Raw genomic sequence first — 20559 nt, forward strand, 5'->3', positions numbered from 1 at the left:
GGTCTTAAGGGGCGTGCATAAGCGCACCAACGTGCCTACCGTCCCTGTCCTAATGTCCGCATTTATTCGTATCCATTTCATGTATTCATAATCATGTTTATACTTATATCAGTAATCTTATAGATGCTTGACAAAATAAACAAATAAATGAATAAAATAAAATAATTTCTAGCAAAATTAGTTCACGGGGTAATTGTATTCTGCTGACCAAGGAAGCAGGAAAAATTAAGAAAATAGATTTATTTTAATGAAACAGCATATAAATACAACATTTAGAAATGGTGTTTTGACAGAGGTTCAAAGTTTGTGCCTGTCAATTTGCTTAACTCGTGCAGAATCTGTGTTTCCTTTTCATACATCTGAAAAAGAGCAATGATGAATGCATACATTTCCTTTCAAATAATACAACAATGTCTGATCTTACAAACTTGATTTGAATTTTGAAATTTAAACTTGTACTGAACAGTAAATTAGAAAATCTTAGGATGCATTTACATAAGCTTACATTTGGAAGCTTTTGAACAATAAAGAAAACTGAAAAATTAGAACTGTATCAAATCAGTTAGAATACTTACTTGTTGCCAGTCTGTTTCTGTATCATGTTTATAACCAAGTAAGTGGCACATGCCATGAGCAACTGTCACCTATTGAAGGGAAAAAAGCTTTTAAATGGTTTACATATTTGTAATTGATAGGTAAAGTAGAATATTAGAGAAATCTCACATCACAATAATTTAAAATCATAATAGAAATAGTCATCATTTATAGAGAATACAGTGAAAACCTCAGTGTGATTTCTCCCTAGTCAGTGGAAAGAAGTTAGACTTGTAGAGTGAACAAATGTATCCAATGTATGCCATTCAATTTTTTTTAATTTTTTAAAAAGTTTTTTATTTTAACCACATTAAAACATTAAAATCAAACATGTACAAACAAGAAGTAACACAACAAAAAACATAATATCATTTTCTTTTCAGCTATATACAGCGGTCTATTCTTTCTATACATCAATATTTACAGATATTTAAGTATTAACTTATTTGACGTTCATTTTTACTTTATATCATTTCTTCTTTACTAACAAAAGATCATACACATTTTCCCCCTCCTTTCTTCATACATTTAACTTATTTCCTTATTTTTCAACCATTCATACCATCTACTCCAGACCTTATAATACTTTGATTCTTCTTTCCCCTTAATTTCTTTAATTTATCTAATTCTGCACATTCCAGGATTTTTTTAATTAAATCCTCTTCCGTTGGTACTGTTTCTTTCTTCCAATATTGCACGTATACAATACGTGCTGCTGTCAATATATGCAATATAAGGTACTGTATTTCTTTGGTGTAATTTTCTATCGAAATACCTAACAGAAACTGTTACGGTTTTCCCTCTATTGGATTCTGAATTATTTCTACTATCCAGGTTTTAATTTTCTTCCAAAATTTTTGTGCCATCGTGCAGGTCCACCATTGATGGTCACATGTTCCATAGCCAGTCTTGCATTTCCAACATTTCGGGGAGTTGGTGGGGAACATTTTTGCAATTCTGGCCGGTGGAAGGTGCCATCTATGAAACATTTTCATCTGATTTTCCTTGTATGCCATCGCAATTGTCAGTTTCATGTTTGTTTTCCACATCTTCTCCCACTTCTCTAATTCTATCACATGGTTAACATTTTGTGCCCATTTGATCATCATGTCTTTCACTGTTTCCTCTTCCATTTTATACCGTATTAGAAACTTGTATAATCTACTTATTAGTTTTCGTTCATTCCCTAATATGATTTTATCTAATTCTGTTTCTTCTAGTCGAACCTGATCTTTTTTTATATCCTCTGTATATTTTGAACTTATCTGTAGATACGTCCACCATTGCACTTCTCTTCCTAAGTCCAGCTCCAATTCGTTTCTGGTTTTTAATATTCCCCTTTTGTTTATTATGTCTCTATATCTAATTAATTTTGTCCAGTCTACTAAATTTGGGTGTGTTAAAGTTTCCTCTGGAGAGATCCAAGACGGGATTTGTATATAGTGTTGTTTTTTAATTTTATTCCAAATTATTAGTAATGAATTCCTAATTGTGTCTCTTCTAAAGTATCCATAAGTGTTTTGTTCCCCCCCCCCCAGATATGAATGCCACCCTATAGTTAAATCATGTCCTTCTAGTATTAGCAGTCTTTTATTTTCCAATTCTATCCACTCCTTTATCCAAACTAATCCTGCTGCTTGATAGTAGGTCTCCCAATCTGGGAGGGCGGCTCCTCCTCTCTCTCTGGTATCTTGTAATACTTTTAACCGAATTCTAGTATGCCATTCAATTTAAACAGCATTTTGTATTGCTAGCAATTCTACTAAAGGGATCGGCAAACTTTTTTTTCATAAAGGGTAAGATCCCATCCCTCCTCTGCCTCAATGGGCACAGCTGGCAGACATTGGACACGTCCTCTACCAGCACGCAAGAGAACTCAGCTTGTCAACTCATTTTATTCCCATATTATAAGAGCCTGTAGTACAGTGGACTAAGCACTGTTATTAACATCTGCTGCTTGCAATTACTGCAAGTTCAAATCTCACCAGGCTCAAGGTTGACTTAGCCTTCCATCCTTTCAAAGGTAGGTGAAATGAGGACCCAGATTGTGGGGGCAATAAACTGACTTTGTATAAATATACAAAAGTATGAAGGCTATTGCTTAACGCATTGTAAGCCACCCTGAGTCTGAATAAAAAAATTAGATTTTTTATTCTGCCTTTATTATTATTTTTTTTTACATAAATAACTCAAGGTGGCTAACATATCTAATACTCCTCCCTTCACTTATTTTCCCCACAACAACTCTGTGAAGTAGAGAGAATGAGTGTCCAAAGTCACCCAGACTGTTTTCATGCCTCAGGTGGGACTAGAACACAATGTCTCCCTGTTTCTAGCCTGCTGCCTTAACCAATAGACCCTCATAGCACATCATTTTTAAACAATGTTAGATTTCACCAAGATTAAACAGGAGGGAAAGCATGACTTTTGGAACACCACTGAGTCATGTGACCAGCTGTGGGGGGATCTTTCAACTGAGGAGCTGGCAACATTCCTGGAACTGGCAAAATCAACTGACAAGCACAAAGAGCGGTAACCATAAGCTTTCACCAATGAGTTATTCATATTTTGAGTTGGCATAATGATTTAAATAGCTTAACTATGAAAGGAAAAAAAGCTAGTGACTTGTTTAAGAAAAAAAAATCTTGCAATAAAACACATGCTAGTAAAAATGAGAAAGCTAAAAACAAACTCTTGAGAGCAAACATGTTATGGGCTAACTTGAAGAATACTGCAAAAAAAGGGCTACCAGAATTGTGCTGTCAAAATCTGGACAACGAGTTGATGACAGCAAAAGGATATAGACAACTTGTTTCTGCCATCTAGTGATCATTTGGATTTGTATAGTACATGTATGTTATTCTAGATGTGAAACGGTAAGATTTCTGTCAGTGGGATTGAGACATTAATGTCATATTTTCTGATACCAAAAAGTTTTTAACAATCAAACTGGAGACAATAACAATCAAAATATTTCCATTTTTATAAATTATTTGATTGAACATTTCAGAACCTTATTCAAATAAAAAATACTACTTTTATAAACGTACACTTACCGTAAAAATACTATTATAATCATCATGGTTCTGTCTACATTGTTGATAGATATATTCTACTCCTAGAAAAATGTCTCCCAAATTGTAGTCATCTTGAATACAGGGCTGGGGTAATTCTCCACCTTTCAGATTCTGTGATATCCCCAAAGAAAATTCAGTTTTATACATGTTCTCAATTTGATAAAATAAATGCCATGCAGAAAATGAAATAGGAGTATTAAGAACAGACCATACAATATTTCTAAACACTTTATGGTAATAAAAGACATAGCATTACTATACTTGAATCAGGGAGATATGAGTTTAATTTGTTCTCCTTCTCCCATGTTCTAACTTCTACTTGGTTGCTTCCTATTCAATAAGTATACACTTCTGCATTATGATTTATGAGCTATGGCTTCCTTCTTGGAACAAATTTCCATATCGCACTAAGCCAAAGCAAACTACATTATGACTTAGTATTAGGTATATATCAGGATTGCTTAGGAATAATAATATATGTAAGTTCAATGGTATACTCTCAGAAGGATAATTCACAGTTTTCAATGGGATTTATTTCCATCTAAACTTGCTTAGGACAAGAATTCTAGGAGTAAATTGCAGATAATAGGAAGATCAGTTGTACTTCTATCCCCCTACAGAAACCTACAAACAAAACATTTATTCATTTATTAACTTTATATGTAGCCCATCTCGCCTTCTGCCACCGATAGCCTCCCAGCAACCAATACGCTCCCACAGAGAGGGACTCCTCAGGGTGCCGTTGGTCAAAAATGTCGACTGGCAACCCGCAGGGGGAGAGCCTTCTCTGTGGGGGCACCTGCCCTCTGGAATGAACTGCCCCCGGAGATTCGTATGATCCCTGACCTACGTACCTTTCGCCGTGCCCTTAAGACTCTACTGTTTCAACAGGCTGGGCTGGCTTAAGAATGGATTTTAATGGGTGTTTTAGTTTTTAATATAGGGCCAAATTATTTAATATGTTTTTAACTGTTTTTTAAATTTTATAGATCCACATGTTTTAGTATGGCTGTGCACCGCCCTGAGTCCCTCGGGAGAAGGGCGGTATAAAAATGTAAATAATAAATAAATAAATAAATAAATAAATAAATAGTGCTGACTCAGATAGAAGAACAGTAAAACAGGATAAAACATCAAAATAGTAAGGTAATATTAATGTTATCTTTAAAATTTACATTTACTTTCTTCTCATACATATTAATTACAATAGTTATAAAATAGAGCTTGAAAAATAAGTAATCTTTTAGGTATCCATTTATTCACACATTCTGCAATATCCACTATTATGGATATTGATGCATTACCCTTACATAATGAGCCCTGCTGTTTTTCAGGGCCTTCATTTTTGATGTGCCACAGTAATTGTCCTTTCCTCTCCCATTAAGATTTCTGGGTAGGGCCTGAATCATTCCTAATTTGTCTGACTTTTCCGTTGTCCTCCTATATAAACATGATACCGTTCTATGTATTAATACCTGATTTTTGATAAAATTACTGCCAAGCTCTAAAGGAATAAATGAGCAAACACATACCTCATGAAAAGGAAAAGATAACACATCAGTAGGGATATTCTTCTGTCTGTAAGTTCTGTTGAGTTGCTGCATGTACATATTACTAACACAAATTACACCAAGGTCAAACTTTTGCACACCCAAAATAGAACGGAGTTGTTCTATATTCTTGCGAAGTGGGACTCTCCTGATTGGAATAGCTCTCTGCAAATTACGTATGATCAGGCTCATCTCATAAAAATTGAAGAACTTTACACAGTCCTGCAAAGTAGACTATGATTAGACACCAATTACTAGCAGGTGGAACAACTTAAAATGAGTAGTATTGCAGTACTTTGGATAACAAAAGAATTGTAGAATTTTTATTTTATTTGGAGTTGCCAGGTTTTCCAAGATAAAAAAGGCACTCCCTAGAGTTTTTGCAAAGTAAAAGAATGGAAGATGAAATCTGATTTAAAAAAGAAATGGCCCAACTGACTGTAAGGTGAAGCCTGATATACTAACAGCAAAAGCACTCATCAAGCTAAACAATGCAATTGTAGGGTTACTGCTTCTTCACTAGAGTTCAGTGCCCCGAGAGCCCTTTTCAGATCTGTTTTCAATTGAAGATAGCATCTGAAATGACAGAATGCTAAGATCAAGGCATAAAAAAGTATTACGGTGCAGTGGTGATGCTTCAGTGCAGTGGTGACGCCCCAGCTTTTCTGAGTCTATAGGCAAGAGTTAACACCCAAGTGTTATTCAATTCAATTCAATTTATTCAATTTATCAGCCGCCCCTCTCCGAAGACCCAGTTATGACTGCTGTGCCTGAGCCCTGCTCTTTCACCAAAAAAGCAGAGGTGAAAACAATACAGGAGTTCCCAGCCACCCACCCCTTTTTGAAATGTTACTTAATGTTGAGAAACATTTCCCTCTACTACCTTCTATGAACACGTTATTGTAAATTGTGAGGGGGCGTTATAATTTAGAAAGTGGTTGTGAATGCCCTAACCCAGGCTTTCTCAATCTTGGCAGCTTTAAGATAGGTGGTCGCAGTATGTGTGTGTGTGTGTGTGTGAATTCTGGGCGCTAAAGTCCACCCATTTTAAAGTTGTCAAGGTAGTGAAACCCTGCTCTAATCCAGAGTAAAACATTCAAAATTTTCGTGGAATATACCTTTGCCGCAAAACTCGTCCGTGCTAATCACTTCCCTATTCACTCTGTAATATAAACTACCTCCAGGCACACATTTTATAAACATATATATATATATATATATAAAAGAGAGACGAAGCTCCGTTAAAAGAAACTCTTAAAATTTTAAACTGGTATGTTCTCAGGACTCTTCGTTTTCGGAGTCCTAAGCTATCGGCAGAAGCTCTGCCATCCTATTCTTGGGTGGGGGCGGGGGCGGGGCTCCTTCAAGAGCACGCGACGCTCTGTCCGCTGCGTTGCGTCACTTCCGTACTGCGCGGGAGACGGCGGGGAGGTGCGCGGAGTCCCTTCTTCCGTAGGTGGAGCTGAACTTCTCCGCCTCTTCGGGGTCAATGGCGGTTTGTTTATGCGACAGAGAGAGGTAATTCGGGATTCACGGTTTAGTTTTGTAGGAGAAGTGTCCTCTGTGGTATCTTTTCTCTCGCTCGCTCTCTCCCTACCCCCTTTTTCCTCATAATTGGGCCCGGCCAGCGCAGATAGAAACTAGGAGGCCAAAGTTAAATCTCATCTCGGAGGTTTACGGGCTGATGAGGGGAAGTAATGGTGTCCCACTTGCTTTGTACTCACGGTGGGTGTTGCTGAGACGGCAGAAGGCAGGCAGAGTGATCAAGAGAGGGGAGCACTTCCACGGTTGGGATAGATTACAACTTCGGCTAACGTGCGTAGAAATTCTCCGTTCTATTTTTTTTTATGAGTGCTAACATCCAGCGTTATCCAGTGGAGCTGGCGGAAGATTCAGAGCACATTAAAAGAAGTTCAGTTTTACGCAGTATCAAGTGTATAGAGTTTAAATTGCAGTTTCAGGTGTTGGGTTCTCATCCATAAAGCCCTACGTGGCTCAGGGCTGCAGTAGCAATGGGACCACTTTTCTCCTCTGCCCATCCTACAGATCTGGCAGGTTGAGCAAGCTCCAGTCCCATCACTTAAGCCAGTGGCTCTCACCTTCCACTGGCTGGGAAATTTCGGAAGTTAAGAGTTGTATGTTGTATGTAATCGTGTGTGAGAATGACCATGGGAGATATGGAGAAGAGCTACAGCCAGGGGAATTGTTGGATTCCCCTGTATTCTTCTGGGTGTGATTCCTGTCTGGACGACCTCGCAAGGCTGATAGCTGTGAAACATTGGCATAAACAATGGTATTTTGTGAGCCTCTCTGTCATCATTTTTGGGTTACCATTCTCCCAAAGGCCTGTTCAGCCCTAACCCTGCTCTGCTTTAGAAAGGAATAGAAAATGTGGCTTTTCAGAAAGCCCATGGCCCAAGATAGTGTTGTGATCTTAATTAGGGATGATTGATGAGGGATGGCAGAAATGAGTTTTTATGTATCTCCCCATGGTTTAGTGAGTTTTAAAATATAAGTTGCCTTGAGTCTTTCTGACATGATGGTGATATATAAGTCAGTAAATACAGTACAATAAACTGCTTATTTTTCCCACAAGTGATCTCTGAAATATCTCTGAATTTGAATTATTTTTAAACTCCATTGAAAATTAATGTTGATAATGGTTATTATCACCAGTATCGCAGGTGTCTTTCAATGTCAGACGATGGAAAACAAAAACAGGAGAGTACTTCTGCCCTTGTGATCTGCCTGTTGGCTGCCATAGACATATGACTAGTTATTGTGGAAACAGTACTGGAACAGGTAGATCTTCCATCAGTTCCAACACTATTCTACCATGCTTCTATTCTTAACCTATTTTTTTAATCCTAACTATTTCCTGAAAAATATGGTATTAGCTTTTATGGGAGAGAGGGGTTAATTTAAGGAGATGTTATAGAATAGTTAAATTTATATGAGCTGTATCATTCAAGTATGATTAAACAGATATTCCCATGATTGTATGTTCTGCAATTAAATAATTTATTGTAAATTTTGACTTAATGGACCCTGTTTTAACAATAGACAAAATCTGTCTATATGCCATATGCTTCTGAGTATGTATAAAATCTCATTCTCATTTTGTGTTTGTAAAATACATAAAATATGCATGCTTATTTCCATCCCATTCTACACATGGATAAAACACAAAATATGCATGGGTAAAATTTCATTTGATTTTTTTTAAAAAAATACAAGTTTTATTAATTTTTTTCTTTCATCATACATATTTTATGAACACAGTATTGACTGGGTCACCTCTTATACATCTTATAATGTAGTCATAATCATAATTATAATGTATTTTAATCTTCCCATTTTTTTCAATATTCATCTCTCTTATATTTCATTTCATTTTTCATTTCATTTTATTAGATTTCTATACCGCCCTACTCCCGAAGGACTCAGGGCGGTGCACAGCCAAACAATAAAAACACATACAATACAAAATTTAAAAAATAGAATAAAATCAAATTAAATAATTTTGGCCCCGACAAATTTAAAACCCCAAACTTTTAAAACCAATTTAAAATTGAATATATAAATACTAAAAGATATTTAAAATTTTAAAAATCTTTTATATAATTATCATACATTAATCTTTTCACCATATCTTATTATTTCAACATCTGCCATACTAGTTTCTTTCCATAATTCTTTATCATTTTCAATTTTGCTTACAAATAAGATCATTTTAAGCCTTGTGTTTCTCCTCAGTTTCAATTATTCCAGTTATTTACCATCTTTCTTCATTTCCAGAAGTATGTCTCTAATTCTTTTTTCCAAATTATTAGCATTTAAATTATTCATCTTAATTTACATTGTTATCAATGTAATGTTGTTAAAGTACTTATTTTCACATTTCCATCTACTGATATTTATCACAAACAAGTTCTATTCATTCTTCATTATAATAGTAATCACTTACATGATTTTAACATTGTTATTTTTACAATTGACATTTTAAATATCTTAATTTATATTGTTATCAAAATTATTAATGTTATCAAATTACTCATTTTCACATTTCTATCTGCTGAGATTTAATATAAACAAATTCTATTCACTCATCTCTTTGATATAATCATTTATATTCATTTTCACCCTATCTTATTATTTCAGCTTCTGCCTTATTATTCTCTTTACATACTTTTTTATCATTTTATGTTCAATGATTTCACCTAAATAACTTCACGTGTCCTATAATTCTTCTCTCTTACCAATACAATAATAATTTAAATTCAAGACTATCAAAATCACTATTGTTGTCTACTTTCCCATTCCCAATCATTAATCTACCTTATTATATATATTTACTAATATCTATCTCATCATCATTCATCTTTAACCATCATCTCTTAATCTTTTCCCATTTTCTAATAGTTTTTTGCTCGACCCTTTATCTCACTTTAACTTCTCAATTCTCTTTTTTTTCTTTTTATGTATGTTACATTTCATCTTCTAGATTCCTTTTATCTTTTTTTGTTGTAGTTTTTGTACAACCCTCACCGAGGCTTTCCCTTGCTTCCCCCAGATATTTCCCTTTTTACTTTTTAACAGCTTCTTTTTTAGGGGGAGTTTTCCCCCTTTCCTCTCTACTCTTTTTATATTCCGAAAAATTTCTATAATATTGTCTATCTGATTTTTATTTTTTAATATTTTCTCTTCAACATTGTTAACGTCTTGCTTCTCATTTACAATTCTCTCTTCAAACTCCTCTTCACTTTCTTTTTCTATATCTTTCATTGAATTCTTTGTTTCTTTTTTGCCTAATACAGATTCATGCATAAATTTAAACATCAAAATTAGTTCTTCATATATCTGCAACTCCATTTTATAGCAATTTAAAATATTGTTAAAACCTCCCCAATTGTTTCTCTTCGCAATTAGTCAAAATTTAAAGTGTATTTAATTTTCTTATATCTCTTCTTCTTCTTTTATTATTCCTTTGTTCTTCAAATTTAAAAGGATCTCCTCAATTATTAATTGTCCAAGTTCAGCAACAGTCAAATCCAATTAGAAAGCTATCTTCCATGAGAGAAGGGTAATGAAACAAAATCTCAGATGTAAAACACAATCACTCCTAAATGTTCTTACAGTGTCCAGATTATCTTCTGTATAATCAAGGTCGAGTTTCAGCTGGTATTTCTTCTGTTTTGTCTATTTAAATAAAGTATTACAGTACTTTTTCTTTCCTCCAGCAGATGGCACTCTCCGTTTCTATTCTGTTACAAAATAGTCTATTAAGTCCGATTAATTATCAAAATATCCAGAAATCTTTAAAATCCTCATATAAGTTGTTGTTTTCTTCTGAAAATCACTTATTTCCCTTTTAAAGTATTTTACTTTTCCCAGTTTTCCAGATCTAAAACTTCTTCTTAGGCTTTTTGTATTACAGTCCCTGCTTTTTCTTTTTTCCATGTGTGTGTTTTTTCCCCCCTCCAAATGCCAGATAGCTGCTAGTCCAAGCTCAGGAATTTCTTTTAAAACCCCAATCAGAGCCCTCTATTTTCCAGACCGGTCCTGCTGCGATGTCAACCGGAAGTCCAAATTTCATTTGAATTTGATAACTTATTTAATGGATGCCTCTTTCTCCCATACCCATTAAATTGTGGATTGACATATATACAACTCTGTGTTACTTATATAGTATAAGTATAAGGAATTGAAATACCTGTCAACTACGTGAGCTTTCATTTTAATTTCAAGCAGTTTAGTTCATATACACATTTACTTACCTTAAGCTATTTTTAAATAGAAACCTAGCATATCTCCTTTTTGGGTCAGTGTCCTATTTCGTCCATCTGATTCATTTTTCATATTAGGTAACAATACTTTAAAAAGTATTTTTGTCATTTCTCAATAAGTTATTCCAGAAGAGGATGGAAGGCCAAAGGACTAACTTAAATAGATTTAGTTATCATTGTATCATAACTCAGTCCTAGTATTTGCATATGTACTGAAGATGTATTTTCTATGAGAATAAAACCATATATATTTGTGTAGATTTGATTAGCACTTTTCTTTTTTTGTAACTAGATTTTTAAACCATTACTTTAAATGACTATTATTTGGGCCTGTATCCAGAATAATAAGAGTTGTCATTCCACAAGTAATTTATGGCAAGATACCTGTATTTAAAATCGTAGTTTAGTTTCAAATTAAGTTTAACGGTGAGAGAACTCATAGTGATGTGCTCAGTGTTTTCTAGTGAGTTGTATAGTTTGTGAAAGGCTTTATAAATCAAGACTCATTTTAATGAAATGGCTATGTTGCATTTGTATCTTCGATGCAGATCAGGTGCATTTGAGGTACATCCTAGATAGCACAATTCAGTTCTTAAATTGGAATATGTCTTGTTGGAGAATAACACTGCAAACCAAGGCAAGAGTTGCTTTGGATTACAGTAAGATAGAAATGGAATAAATAAATTAAAAGTACAGTACTGTGTTTCTTTTTTAAAAAAAAAATCAGCTTAAAAGGATTGTTTTTGTTTATTAATTTTATGACTTAAATTGTATATTCCAGGACTAAAAGATGAAAGCCAAAGGAATCTAGACAAAAGATATATATTAACACAACCAAAAATGAATCCAAATACTCCTTTCAGTGGACAGCCTTCAGGAGTTTTTCAAGCATCACCTGGTGTGTCAACTGGAATGTTTTCAAGTCAACCACCATTCCAGTTCAGTCAGGGCTCTCTCTTTGGATTGAACAGTGGAGGAGTAAAGAATCCAGGATTTACTGACTTTACTATTCCTTCAGGACTGCATAATTCTTCAGGGCAAGGCTTGGGATTTGGGCAACTTCCAGGGTTTACACAATCTTATTCTCTTGGACAAACAACAACATTTGTGACTTCTGCACCAATGACTGCTTCTGTTCCCAGCAAATCTGGATTTAGTTTCAGACCACCCACAAATCTTGGCAATTCTCAGAGTACTTCTGCTTTTGGAACTGTGCTTGGAGAAGCTTCAGGTGGTGGTTTTGTGAGATCAGATTTCAGTTTCAAAAATCCTGAAAATGCAGTGTTCAAACCTATCTTTGGGACTAATTCAGAACAAGAGAAAATACCAACTTCTGCTGCTGCTTCTTCTTTTACATTTTCTTTTCCAAGTGGTGCAGGACCTGGAAAATTAACCCCTTTTGTCATTTCTCAAGAAAGCAGCAATTCAAGTAATACTGGTTTCAGTTTTTCCAAACCAGTCAGTAGTAGCAGTACTTCAGCAGTTTCTTTCAATACTTCTTTACCAAGTAAGCCTCTAGCAGATGATAAAAAGAGACCCATGCCTCTCTTTACAAGTCCTGGTAGTAGTTTTTCTTCTTTTTCAACCTCATCTTTGCCTTTGAGAGATACTTTCCAAATTAACAAAACTAACAAAATGGAACATGACGATTTGTTCATTCCAAGTGAGCCACTTCCCACTCTTGGGAAGGGAATGAAAAGGAAAGAAGAACAAGAGCATTCCCCAAGACATCATGATTATGACACTGATGAACTAGAACCTTCATCGAGGAATGATCATGCTTCTAATAAGCGTCCTGTTAGACTGAATCGTCCACCTACACAAGGTCTATTTAGTAGAGTATTACAAGATGTTCTGAAAAGCAACAAAAAGGAATCCAAAATTGAGCGTGTTCCCATTGAATCTGGAGAAATGATAGCAACAAGTGTGGCAGGGGGAAGTCAGTCTGGCTTCGCAATGGCTAAACCAATTTCGACACTAAGAAAAGAAGAAAAGGGAAAATTGAAACATGGTGGGTAGCAGAGCTTAACAAGAATTTATCAAATGAAAGTGGAAATTGTTGCAATTAAATTATATTGTAAGTGGCGGTATGCTTATAAGTAGAACATTTCGTATTTTACTTGATAGATAGATGTGACTTTGAAATATACATGTTTATTTTTAATCACTATTTGATTACTTCCAGATTCTGCTGCCTCAAACCCTTTGCGTCGAAATCGGAGCACTGGGAGCATAGAAAGCCTTGGATGCTCACCAAGTGAACTGACAGCTATCCAGTGTAAAAATATTCCTGATCATCTAAATGACAGAAATGTTCTTCACAAACACTTTGAGAAGTTTATTAAAATCCAACAAATCCGTACCAACCGCAACAAAAAGTTAGCCATTATACGCTGTTTTGATCATGTGAGTTTTAAAATATCAGAAGATTAATAGTTATAGGTGGTATATATTAGACTAACTACTGGAAAACTTAGTCCATATGCTTCTAAAGTTGGTTGGCTACGATGATATTTTGCAATTTAATGTTGGCTACACTATTTAAGTTGCAATTAATCACAAATGTCATTAAAATTATTGGGATATCAGTGGCCATTCTGAGCTGCAGTTTATAATACATGTATTATGGAAATGGTGATATAAAATAATTATTTTACTTAGCCTTCTAAAAACATTTTTTTTCAAATAGTTAACTGTGGCATAAAACTTTCTAATTGATGATACCAAATCTGCATGTTGACATTTTCTTAATAGTAGAAATTGCATCTTTTTAAATAGGAAATTCCTGGAAAAAGTAAATTATTGTAGAAAATTGAGACAGAAAAATCATTAGCATATCAGATAGATATTTGCCCTCTTGATGGACCAATTTTCTCATTTAGTGAATGAGAGAGAGTGATTTGATACAAGATTTAGGCTGCACATGTGCTAATTAGATGCTATAATAATTTTTACTAAAGATAAATTTTTTTCATTGTACTCCAGACATTCATATACTTAATGAATATGGGACAGATAGGCAAATATAATTTTCAGCACTGTGAATTCTGGGGGAGAATGAACAAAAATCTCTAAAGAAGATGACTTTTCCCAGTGGCTTCTGATGGCAGAAGATATATGAAATCTTCTAGTAAAGGGTATCCCTTCTCAGTTCTTACACTTTGACAAACAAATATCAGTGGATCTTTTCTAAAATATTTAAATTATTTGCCATTATTGCACTTGTTTGTGACTAGTGTGTGGTTTGTGTGTGTCTTTTTGTATAGGGCGGGAAGAGCGCAAGAGCATTTTATGATAAAGCAAAATGTTCCAGGATCTTGTCAAGCCTGGTTATCTTTCACATTTCACTGAATGAGAAACTTGATGCACAATTTATTTTTTTGCTCTTGTCATTTTCCTCAGATCAGATTTCACTTAAAATTCAAGAAAATCATCTTTGTATTGTTTTAGATTCCTGTATTGGGCTTATTCCACGTTATATATTCAGCCTCCAAATTATGGGAAAGAAAGTTCATGTAATGTCAGATGAGAGTTATTCTCAGTTGCGATTTTTCACTACTTTACGTTTTGATTTCCCTATTCTAATAATTTATTTTGTGCCTGAATAGGTATATGCAACTTATCTCAAGTTGTAACTCCATCTTATTAGAGAAGATGGACATTTCATGTAAATCCTGTCTCTAGTGTTATATTGGAGTGTTTGCTTTCACAAGAAATGTCATCCTGTTTCCCATAAAGAGAATAATTATTAAAAGTTTTCCTTATATAATAAACAGATGCTGTCATTAAATAATGTTATATAACATTTTATATGCCACACTGTTTCTAACTAACCTTTTCCCCCTCTAGGCATCTGCTGTTTTGGCTAGAAAGAAAGTAAAAGACTTACACAAAGATATAGTGACGAATTGGCATAAAAAGAAACCAAGTAAGCTATTTTGTTTTAAATATCAGATATTATAATATTATAAATATTTTTTTTGTTTCATAGAGACTATTGGCAATGTTTGAATCTGTTATTAGAATCTGTGGCTTAGTGAGACATGCATAAGCATGTTACCTCCTTAGCTTTCCCACATAATTTCTTCCTGTATGAAAAGTTTTCAATTCAGCCTTTGATTAATCATTACTTGTGTCATTTGAAACTAAGAAGCAATGGTTAATTTTAACCAATGGTGGTTTATTAAAATGATTTATTTAAATTGGTTGTACTAAGTCAGAACTGAAGGTTAGTGTTTCTGAACTCTTTTTTTTTTAGGCCAGGAGAAGGAATATTCAGGAGTGGGGGTGGGGAATCTAATATTATTCTTTATAAAGATGAGAAATGTCTGACAGGTATATTATCTTTGTGCTATGCATTAAAGTTGCACTCCAGAAAAATGCTGGGGTTAAAAGAAGTGAGTAAGTAGGAGAGGTTGAGAGGAAAATGGAAGGGATTATAGCAAAATGAGCATATTTTAAAACATACAAATTAAAATAAGAGAACCAAAAAAAGAACACTGGTAGGTTTACTGGCCTCAGTCCTTAAGAGTGCAGCACTAGATAGAACATGGTAGAAGTCAAACCCATCTGCAATGTTGACTTTTTCTTTATTCTCAAAACTATCTTATTTTTTAGATAGGCAGGATGAACAATTATAAAGCACAGCATTAAGAGATCAGAGAGCCTTTTTCTGTTTTAATTATGAGACTCTTTGGGAAACAATGTCTTAAAAAGAAGGATAAAGCTAGAACAAGTAAATCAAGTACAAAATTCCCCACTTAAACTAGAAGTAATATTTAAAGCAATGGTTATCATTCTGTACTATTGCCTAACTTACCTTAACAATGTCTGCATATGTTTACATTTTAAATCAATTCTAATATGTTTCATTTTTTAAATTATGTTTCATAATGTTTCCAAAATAAATTCAGTGTATCAGTAACACTGGACAACATTTTCTCCCCCAAAAGTTTGGCTTCCTGAAAAACTTTTGGTGATATGATAAAGTCCTTCAAACTGAACAGAAATAAAATTTTAGAATAACAGTGTACATAGATATCTTGACAAATATGAAATTAACTTTTAATGGCTATAATGTATTTAATCACATAATGCAGTGGCCCCCAACCTTTTGAGCGCCAGGGACCAATTCCTGGGAGAGAGGTTTTTTCGTGGACTAGAGAGGATGTGGTTTTGCTTGCTGTCTGCATCCCGTGGATGGGGCTTTGTTTGAGCAGCCTGATTTTTGATACATTTAGCTGCAGTGTCCAACAATAATTAGCCAGCATTAATGGATTCCAGTTGGCCTGGCACTGATTTTCCATTGTGTCAGTGTCCTGGTGAAATCTTTCAGCATGTTCATCACTGACTAGATTTTCGGGAAAGAAGTCCAAGTGTGAATGTAGAAAATGAATCTTCAGTGATATGTTGCACTTCATGGTTTTGTATGCTATAAGAAGTTTGTTGACCAGCTGAATGTAGTTTGGTGCTCTGTAGTTTACTAAAAAAATTCTCAACGACATCCTTAAATACTTCTCAGGCAATTTTCTTTGATACACCCCCCCACCCCCACTAACAGATCTTCAAACCACTTTGTCACAGATAATATATTTGATCTGTGGACCAGCAGAATGCCTTTCTTAATCTTGGCATCAGTTATTCATCAAACATGTCTCAAGTAACAAAAACCTTCACTGTTCTTGTTTATTGTTTTCACAAAATTTTTCATCAGTTAGAGTTTTATGTGAAGTGGAGGCAAAAATATCTTTGTTGGGTCAACAAGTGGTTCATGTGCCACATTTTTCTGTCCTGGAACCAAATTCTTTTGGAGTGGCCATTTCTTTTTAATGTAATGTGACACTCTTGCAACACTATACCATTTGCATATGTAACAATAGCATTTGGTATATCTGAACTGCTTTCCAAACAGCAGAGCCACTACTTTTGGATCTCCACAGATATGCCAGTTATACTATTCCATGTTTCTGTTATGTTTCTTTTATATATGAACATAACTCACAGGTAATGAAGGGTATACATTACTATGGGTAAAAACAGAAGATTTCTATGCAATGGTATATAATAGGTTAAATTACAGGTTATTTTCATGACTAGCAGTCAAAAATCTATATGATACACCCAAGTGTTCAGAAAGCAAAATTTTCATTGTCCAGTGAATCCATTGAAATGTGTCTGTAGTAAAGAGAAAAAAAGGGAACATACCATCTTTTTTCATCTTCGTATGTCTGCTTTTATATATTTATTTCTATCATTATGGGATAGATTCTGTGAGATATTTAAACATATTGAATTCCTGTACATTTATTAATTGTAGTGTTAAGTAGTAAAATATGTTAATTTTTTTGTGTTCTCAATGTGGAAAGGTCCTAATAAGAAAGACTATTCACCTAAGGAGGAGAAGCTAGATGAAAGTGATGGGAGGCAAAGCAATGAACAACTGAGTCATCAGCCTTCTATACATTCTAAATCCTTAATCCGTCCCACTGGAAGTGGGAATCTGTCAAACAAGAGGTATGCATTTCACAATAGTCTTTGTGAAATAAAATTACTATACACTTTATATATTTAGTAAATTATGTTATAACTTAACATTTGGAAGGGTAGTTCTGTGGACAGTATTATACCTTTATATATTTTTCATATTCATTTTGAGCTTGCTGTAGGCTTGATAGTGTTGAATAGAACTGCCACTGAGATGGATTGTTTTATGATAAGATATTTGTGGTCAGTTGAAAACTAGGAAGGTTAATGCTGATCTAATTGTGAAAGAAACCAATTTTTGTTTCATTTCCATTACAATATATTCTCAAACATTTGGATAATTATATTTAAGAAAATGTTTACAATTACAGCTTCTAAGGCAGTTGCCATTATAATTATTCAGTCAAATATACAGAGAAGATATTTCTTGCTGTTCTAGTGATGAAGAAGACATAAATTGGTTAATCACTTCTAAAAAAATAGATATATAATTTAAGAAATTGTCCTGTGCTAGGTAAGATTGTCATTCTATTTCACTAAGCATATTTTCCCAGTTTGAGAATCTCCATATTATTTGGATAGTATCTTTCTGTGAACTGTCCCTCATTTATAATACAGCTTTATCCCCTTCCCTTTAGAATTGGAGATTCCTACTTCACCAGCTTCCATCATTATGTATTAAGAGGTTATAGCAGTTTTCCCCATTCCCCATGTGAGTAATTTTCTGTTAGTTGGTAGCCAGTACACTCTCAGGTAATCCCTACATCTAGATCAAAGCAAGCACATATATTACTCAGTGAAATATTATTAATTCTAACTCAATTTGTATTCTGCCCCTCTCCGAAGACTCAGGGTGGTTCACAATGCATTTAAAATCATTATAAAAACATTTAAGAATTAAAAACGGGGATTTCCGGCGGCTCCGTAGGACGTTGAGGACGCTCCCTGGGTGAGCGCTAGCCCCGCGACTTTGTTAGCCACTAGAACAACAAAAAATCAGTTGTCTAGCGGCGAAGAACCTTCCCCCCCCGGGAGAAGAGGGGGAAGTGAGCAGCCAGGCGCAGGGTAGAGCTCCATAAGAGCCCTAGAATTAATTCTAGGGCTCGAAAGGTGTGAGCTCCCCAAGAACCTGGGAAAAGCTCCAAAGCCGGGACGCCTCTGCCAGAAGGCAGAGCAAAACGCCACATCCGCCCCTGCTTCTAATTGATACAAAGAGAAAATTGAAGCAGGCAGAACAAAAACAGGAGACTACATAATTGCAAGTACTTACACTTTAATTCCTTTGAACATCATTTCTTTCCGAGCCTATAAGAGCGGAGCTGGAGTGGAAAGGGAGGGGAAGATGGCGCTGGCTCGTTAAGACAAAGAGACGAAAGTGAAACTTAAGAAGAAAGTTGTTACAGGCTTGTTAACTCATTAATGCCTATCAGTTAACAACTCCGCTTAAAATTTTTTGGATTTAATCTTATATCCTGGACTTTGGGAATTAAAATTTAAAGATTTTAAAGACTTTCTGATTTTTTCTCGCTGGCTATAAGAACTGTTTCTGAGACTGTGTAATTTTAAAATGGCTTCAAAGCAGACAAAATTGGTGTTGCCTAAAGCAGTGAGTGCGGGAAGTTCCCCAGCTCAAACTAGCAGGTTGCAAACCTTATTGCCTCCGGCAGATACACAAGCTCAATTACAACCACAATTACAACCACAAGCACAAATGTTAACACTTGAGATGTTTCAGGAAGCCATGAAAGAAATTAAAGAAGGTTTTAAAGAGGACATTGCATTTGCATTTAAAGGAGTCTCAGATCAAATGGAAGAAATGAAGGACATAATCAAGACAAGAAATCAACACATAAGGGAAGATATAGTCTTTGCACTCCAGGGACTGGCAAAACATGTTAGTCATGTAGAAGATAGAATTGATGAGGTTGCTCAAGCTAATGAGATTTTAGATGGTAAAGTTGAGGAATCACAAACTAAGATTGACAAAGCAGAAGCTGAAATGTTGTTGACACAATATAAGATGATGGAATTTGCCGTGAGAATAAGAGGCTTGAAAGAAAATCCGAAGGAAAATTTGAAAGAGATCTTTGAAGATGCTCTGGCACAATTTATAGGAGTGCCCAGAGGTGAACTCGAATGGCAAATGGATCGGATCTATCGTGTTAATTCATGGGTAGCTAGACAAAGGAAACTACCAAGAGATGTTGTGATTTATTTTGTCACTAGAAGGATTAGAAATGAGATTTTACAAGCTGCCTATAAAAATAAGTTGCAAGTGGCAGGACAAGAAGTTGCAGTATTTAAAGAAATACCACCCAAAATGCTGAAATCCAAGAAAGAGTATGCTTTTCTGGCAGATGAGCTGAGGAACCGACAGGTACAATACAGATGGGAAGTCCCAGTCGGATTATCAGTGGATTATGCAGGAGAGCGATATCGCCTTAATACAATATACAAAGCAAGAGATTTTTATAGTAATATACTAAAGGCTGGCCAACCACCAGTGCCAGGAGGCAAAAAAGTAAGAGAGGTGACAGAGGGAAGAAAAGAGGATCTGCAGAAGCAATTGGAAGGCGGAGCTATGAGTATGCAGGAGGAGGTACTGCAACTTTCAAGTGCTGTCCAAGCATGGGATATAGTTGAAAAACAAGAAGGCAAAGATCAAAGACAAACCAGAGCAGCTACTAAACGTAAAGTTGAGGAGTTAAAAAAGTTACAAGAGCAGGCTTTATCACAAGAAGTGAATATTGGTGCAGAAGCTGTGGGAGGGGCGAGACCCAAAAGAAAATTCCAAGAGGATTATCAAGCGGTTCTCGCCAAGCTTCGAGAGTCTGAGGATGGCTTCTAGGTTCTTAACCTGGAATGTTAATGGTTTAAACTCACCACAAAAAAGGAAGATAATATTTCACCACTTGAGACAATTTAAAAATGAAATAATATGCCTGCAGGAAACACATATAAGGACAACTGATCAAAAATATTTAATAAATACAAAATTGGGAACACATTTTGTTGCATCAGCCCCGGAAAAAAAGAATGGAATAGTGATTTACTTGAAAAGAGATTTGA

At 35.0% G+C, this 20559-nt stretch overlaps 2 protein-coding genes across 2 annotated transcripts in view; one reads left to right on the forward strand and one right to left on the reverse strand.

Annotated features, from left to right (window-relative positions):
* Positions 1 to 225: 225 nt before the first annotated feature.
* On the reverse strand, positions 226 to 6555 carry YBEY (ybeY metalloendoribonuclease). Its single transcript, XM_070956752.1, has 5 exons — positions 6340 to 6555; positions 5204 to 5443; positions 3651 to 3782; positions 576 to 644; positions 226 to 359 (listed from the first exon to the last, which is right to left on the reverse strand). Exons 2-5 carry the CDS (start codon positions 5411 to 5413, stop codon positions 273 to 275), a joined length of 498 nt encoding a protein of 165 aa, XP_070812853.1. The 5' UTR covers positions 5414 to 5443; positions 6340 to 6555; the 3' UTR covers positions 226 to 272.
* Positions 6556 to 7970: 1415 nt separating this feature from the next.
* Positions 7971 to 20559, forward strand: part of MCM3AP (minichromosome maintenance complex component 3 associated protein) — an 82386-nt gene continuing 69797 nt past the window's right edge. Inside the window, exons 1-5 of the mRNA XM_070933153.1 lie at positions 7971 to 8023; positions 11789 to 13018; positions 13193 to 13413; positions 14857 to 14935; positions 17373 to 17520. Of these exons, the coding sequence (XP_070789254.1) occupies positions 7990 to 8023; positions 11789 to 13018; positions 13193 to 13413; positions 14857 to 14935; positions 17373 to 17520 (1712 nt within the window). The 5' untranslated portion in view covers positions 7971 to 7989. The remainder of the gene's footprint in view (positions 8024 to 11788; positions 13019 to 13192; positions 13414 to 14856; positions 14936 to 17372; positions 17521 to 20559) is intronic.

Source organism: Pituophis catenifer, unplaced genomic scaffold (genome assembly GCF_029215685.1).
Source record: "Pituophis catenifer annectens isolate HBS135680 unplaced genomic scaffold, rPitCat1.0.hap2 SCAF_1, whole genome shotgun sequence".
NCBI classification, from domain to species: Eukaryota; Metazoa; Chordata; class Lepidosauria; order Squamata; family Colubridae; genus Pituophis; species Pituophis catenifer.